Source organism: Dermacentor variabilis, chromosome 10 (genome assembly GCF_050947875.1).
Source record: "Dermacentor variabilis isolate Ectoservices chromosome 10, ASM5094787v1, whole genome shotgun sequence".
In the NCBI taxonomy this organism is placed as follows: domain Eukaryota; kingdom Metazoa; phylum Arthropoda; class Arachnida; order Ixodida; family Ixodidae; genus Dermacentor; species Dermacentor variabilis.
The window spans coordinates 2,762,142-2,767,812 of record NC_134577.1 but is presented as its reverse complement, the minus strand read 5'-3'; the positions used below and the strand labels follow the sequence as shown (position 1 = coordinate 2,767,812).

At 49.9% G+C, this 5,671-nt stretch overlaps 1 protein-coding gene across 1 annotated transcript; it reads left to right on the top strand.

Moving 5' to 3' along the window:
- The first annotated feature begins 242 nt into the window (after positions 1-242).
- LOC142559725 (uncharacterized) lies at positions 243-1,173 on the top strand. Its single transcript, XM_075671306.1, has one exon. It carries the CDS (start codon positions 404-406, stop codon positions 1,052-1,054), a length of 651 nt encoding a protein of 216 aa, XP_075527421.1. The 5' UTR covers positions 243-403; the 3' UTR covers positions 1,055-1,173.
- The last annotated feature ends 4,498 nt before the right edge of the window (positions 1,174-5,671 follow it).

Below are 5,671 nucleotides of genomic sequence, written 5' to 3'. Positions count from 1 at the left end.
ACAAAATAGTGGTTGATCGAATAAGTGATTTGGTTGACTGATTGATCGATCGTCTCCGATACATCGTATTTCGGGAGGATTGTCGCGCTAGCAACGTTGTTATGCTTACAAGGAAATTTCGCTTACAAGCTCGGAATTATTGCGCGTCTATCGCCGCAGCCGCCAGGCCGTCTGTTTTCCGAGTTCTCATCGCCGCATGAGCGAGCGACAAGCCAAGTTCAGCCCCCCCCCCCCTTCTGATACGGCCAGTTTCTTCGCGTCGGTAAGCTTGCTCGTTATCTACCCGGGCATCGTCGTTATCCGTGTGCTTCGTAGCTCTGCCCTTTCGGGCACGCGTGTTTCCCTTGCGTAGCCGCCTGTTCCGGTCGCTTCGCGTCAGTTGCACGCGAGGTCGGCAGCCGCCATGGCGTGCAGCGGAGCGCTCGTCTGTCCCGAGTGCCAGGCCCCCATGGCCAACAACGGGGCCGTGGCGTCGCACTGCCAGCGCGTGCACCGGGACGTGCACACGGTCGCCCGGTGCTGCGGCGAGCTGTTCTTCTCGCGGGGCTCGTACGCGAGTCACTGCGACTCCCACCACCCGCACGCGTTCGTGTGTGCCCAGTGCAAGACGAACTTCGACAGCGGCGCGCAGCTCAAGAGCCACCAGACGGCCTTCGTCAAGACGTACACCTGCCCAATGTGCGGCCGGCGAGAGCCGAAGCTGGCGAAGCTGACGGTCCACGTTGAGCGCGCACACGCCGTCATCCTCGACCAGCGCTACGTGCTCGTCGACGTGCGGCCGCGACGACAAGCGGCCAGCCGCGCCGAGAAGCGGCGCGGCGTGATGCGCAAGGTGCTGCGCGCGGTGGTGCCCTGCTGCGGGTCGCTGCTACCCGTCGGCGCCGCCCTGGAGCGTTCGTACACGTGCGGCTTCGGCAGCGAGGACGCGTACCGCGAGCCGTTCGTCGACGCGCTCTGCGAACCGGCTGCGCCAGACGACACGGCAAGCCTCGAGGAGACCGGCGAGAGCGCCGTGCGCTTCTTCGGTCAGCGGCCCGTCACCAGCCACCCCTGACTCGGCATTGTCCGTCTTTCGCTAACAAAAGGCACGCCGTCTTATATAAGTATTTTGTCACAGTCGTGGCCATCGTGACGTGCTCTGCAGTGGCGAATAAAGGATCGGAGACGCCGTCACTGTGTCGTGTCTTTGGCCGATCTACCGCTTGCGTTGTGCCTGACAAGGTCGCACCGCAAAGGCAGCCTTTCACGGAGCGGGACGGGTTCTTGCCAGCGTTGACGGGGCGCCCATTGCAGTGACACGGGGAACTCAAACATGTTGGCTGGTATAATTGCAGCGTCATGACGGGAAGAGATATTTGTCTGCACACCCTGCTCGCCCGCGCCGCGGTCGCATTCCGATCGTGGCTGAGTCGAAACATTAGTGTACCGTGCATTGCGTGCACGTTAAACCGGTTAAGCCATATAATAATGAACCGTTAAGCTGGATCCAGACGCCGGGCCATGCTTTTGGTCAGCGGGAAAAATAAACTTATGTTGAATTCCAATGGCAGATCCAGATCAAGTTTTTCTGCTCTGTATGGAGCAATCCTATTCCAATGGCAGAATGGGAGCGTGAGCTGTGTGTTCCAATGGCAGATTGGGACCAGCCGCTGATCATAGAATAAAGAACCAACTTAGAGAAGGGAAACTGTACCTTCCGCCGTGGTTCGAAAATAAGCAGCGGCAGCGCATGGAACTTACTTAGGCGGACGCCAGATGACGTTGCTCAATCCGGAAGTGGAAGTGCAAATCTTTTTTTTTAGAGCAAAATCCAATATGGCCGTTTTTTGCCGGTCGCGCACGCTGGTACGCGCCGTGCTTGCCCTGCAGGCTATGCGGCATGCCTCAATGCCTTCGCTGCCGCGTAGCTGGTGCGTTCTAATCGCCAAAAGCCTCTACTGACGCCCATACAAACAAGCCACAAGTGAGTGAACAGAACGCGCGACTTTATTGGCAGAAGACAAGCAGTGTACATTCTCGTGCAATAGCAGAAATAAAATTTGCATGTCGAGATACGCTGGAATCATTGACGTGAGCTCGTAAACGGCTCACCGTCGTCGTCGCACGTGGTGGTCAGGTTAACGAGCAACAACCAGCAGCGGAAACATATTGGACAGAGTGTGCCACTTGTTTGAAGCGACAGCCGCCGTTAAAAATGCCCAAATTGCATTGCGAAGCAATCGGGAGACGCAGGCATCTGCTGCCGCAGCCTACACAGCGACATGGGCTACCCCAGATTTTAGCCGTTCACTCCTTTCCAACCTGCACGTTTCTTTTCTTTCGGGGGCCGCTAATGTGTGTCTCACATTGTCTCAATATGGACTAGTCGCTTTCGTGGGCATCACCTTCAGCAGCCATTTTTGCAGGCCTTTACAACCATATGGCTATCAACTTCATACACTTCGAACCATGTAAGCACATATGCTGGTCTCCGTTTTGAGCAAATCATGGCCGAGGTAGGCTGCAAGCACAATTTGCCCATGGCTGCAGCAGGAAAGAATGAACGGGGAGCACCAGTTACGGTGTGTGTATACTGGGAGTCTGTATCGCTGTGCGGACTGCAGGAGCACATGCTTACCTCTAGAGGCCGCTTACCAATGCAACTGACCAGGCCCCCACATCCGAGAAACATAACACAGCTACCACAACCAAGTGGGGCAGCAAAACCAGATTCAGCAATCAATCAATTCAGTGTAGCTTGCACAAAGACCCAGGCTGTGGAGGAAGAAGAGCAATCACCAACGAGACTAGGAATATGAGAAAGCTTGCATTCAAGAGTGAAGCCACTCTGCTCTGCAAGCATTGAAGGCTAAAAACATCAAGATAAGTAAAATGGTGCATAGCACACGGTGCGTAGATTAAAGCAAGACACATGCCGATGCTGCATCAGCTATTTCAGGAGAGGAATTGTACATGACAACATAACTACAAGATACTGCTACAGGTATGTTAGGCTAGTAGACAGTGATTGGTATTAAGTAGCAGCGAAGAGTCAGTTGACCTTTATGTTTGGATGAGGATGAATGATCTCTAACGAGAATGGGCAATGAAAACACTTGCATTTATAGAAGAAAAATTACACTTGGCAGAAATGGAATTGACATGGCCAGGAAGCTGATTAAGGGCAAACTGGCGGAACCCTTTTGGCCAGTGTCGTCTGTGCTTGGTCAGAAGTTGAAGGTGCATCTGAAGACGGAGAATTTTTAGAAAGTCCTTCTTGAGTTACCTGGATGACTCAGCTAAATGTCTGTGCTGGTGGAATGGCGGCTGAAGCTCTTTTCAGTCTTGAAACAGTCCTCTGCAGACTTGATATCTCATCCAAATTCTTCTGCATGTGCTTCTTTGTGGTGTAAAAGCCTTGCAAATTTGGCTCCAGACCCTTCCTGTTGGTGTAGATAGGAGATCCTGTGATGACCAAGATGTGCTTGGCATAGACTCTGTTGGGGCAAAACGGTGACACATGAGATAGAGCACAGATTAGCCAAATTTATGTGTGTTTTATATGTTCGAACCAATTATACTGAACCATAAATATGAACAAACATTCATATCTGCTGCAAACAGCAAGCCAATACAGCATAAATCAAACATATTTATTTCTGAACCATGTGTTGTTTACCTTGTAGTAGTAGCCAATGTCCACACAATGACCTTGTTGTAGCAGGCAGCAGCTTCAGTTTAGTGCGTGGAGTGTGTTGCTTTATACTGGTGCCGTCCTCATTACTGCATGTCTGGAACAGAAATTTTGACTGAATCAGAAATTGAAAAAGCAAGGTTTTGCAATATGAAATGCAAAAAGGTGTGACATATATGTTGTAATGATTTGCGACTACAGAACACATGCAAATGTACACTGTCTGTTCTAGGGTGCTTAAGCAGCATGTTAAATAAATATTGCTATTGTCCATAAAATTGATGTCTGCCTAACTACAATGCATGTCAACACTGCTAGTTCCACAAGCAAATATATGAAAGTCATGAAGCTATTAGAACTGATGCATTATTTTTCTGCACGAACGTGATGCACCGCTTCACTACTGCAAAAATAAATGCCCTAGGGTAAACCAATCTGAACAGCAAGAACATTTGGAACCAACAAGTACGAAATATGGGTGAATTATCATGCTTGCAACTGTTTAATACATTAAATTCTGTACTTTCACTTCATTTTACCAAAGGATTATTCGGTTTTGTGGACGAAAGACGTTGCCGGCGGACTCGAAAAAAAAAGTTTAATATGTATATTGATAAGGCTACTCAATCACCTATGGCCACGGCTACAATAAGATGAAAAATGAGACGCGTGTTCCGATATCGCTCTTTTTTTCCTGATAGTGTGTGCCTAACAACAGCCTCGCAAGTAAAGGTTTATTTAGGAAACAGCAACTGAGGATCCTGACTGCCCATATGTAATGCAGGATCTAGTTCGTTAACTTGTCCCCGCCTGTAAATTAATGAGACGGATATTATATAACGATTCAAGCAGCGGTGTTAAACGACTCACCGTTATTGCCGTTGTCAGCCGCAGCAAAATCCAGCTCCCGTTTCGATGCAGACCTGTTCCGAATGGCTCACGACCGAAACCCAACTGCCGGGCTTACATGTCCGCTTGCAAACACGTAACTTCACCCCAAGTTAAATAACGCGAGACATCGAAGCGCAAGAAACTAGTTTCAGAAACAAAGAAGCAGCCAGCCTCGAGTGCACGAACGAATGAATCCGTGCCGCCGTGCACTCGGAAATACCGGTAAAAATTTTAAATCCAGGCCAGAGGTCACGTGAAAGATCGATGATGCTGAACGATATTTGCGTTTATAATGGCTAAGAAACAATAAACTTACTAACAAAGAGTACAATATCTAATTAGCAATTATAATTTTGCCCTGTTTTTATGTAAAAGAAAATGCTTCGGTAATTGTAAGAGAAAGTTTGTAAGATAAAATTGCGCTTACTACGACGCCTCTGCCGGGAAATGTTGGAACTAACGAAAGCATCCCGAAGTCATTCTACTACGCTGGTTTTGTTAGCAGCGGCGCGCGGTCGATTTTTTCGCCCTCTGTGGCCATTTGTTGAACTTGAGAGTGTGCTACCCCCAACGTTTTGCTACCCCTGTGCTGATCCCGGGAAAATATTTGCTCCGCCGAAATCGGCAGATTTGACCGGAAGTCCTCGTGACGTATTTCCTTCACCCGCCTCTGCTTCCTGTCACGGTCGCCTGTTTCCGGTCGCGGGCAGCTATTGACGACATGGGAAACGTGGACGCCGCTTCGCGCCGTGCGATCTTGTTCGCGCTCCTAGACAGCTCCGACTCAGACAGTACAATTTCCAAGTCGAGTGATGATTCTTCTGACACGGACAGTGAAATGGGGTGGTGTTTTGCGCTTCCAAGCGCTTGTTCCTCCCTCTATTCTAGCGCCCTCTCACTTGATTTTCCTGTACTAAGTGCCCCCGCTGGAGCGCACGCATTCCCTTCGCAGATATGGCAAGCTCGATTCATATAGGTCGCGAAGCTTCGGGCGAAAAGCGGTTCAGTGTAGATTGTCACCGACATCAGCATGGGGGGTTATGGGATCAGCGATTGAAGCGCGACTATGTTTGGAGGGAACAAACATTGGGAAAGAAAAACGCGTTT

What these genes read in the sequence shown, in the direction of transcription:
- LOC142559725 (XM_075671306.1), top strand. Translation starts at nt 404, where the DNA reads ATGGCGTGCAGCGGAGCGCTCGTCTGTCCCGAGTGCCAGGCCCCCATG.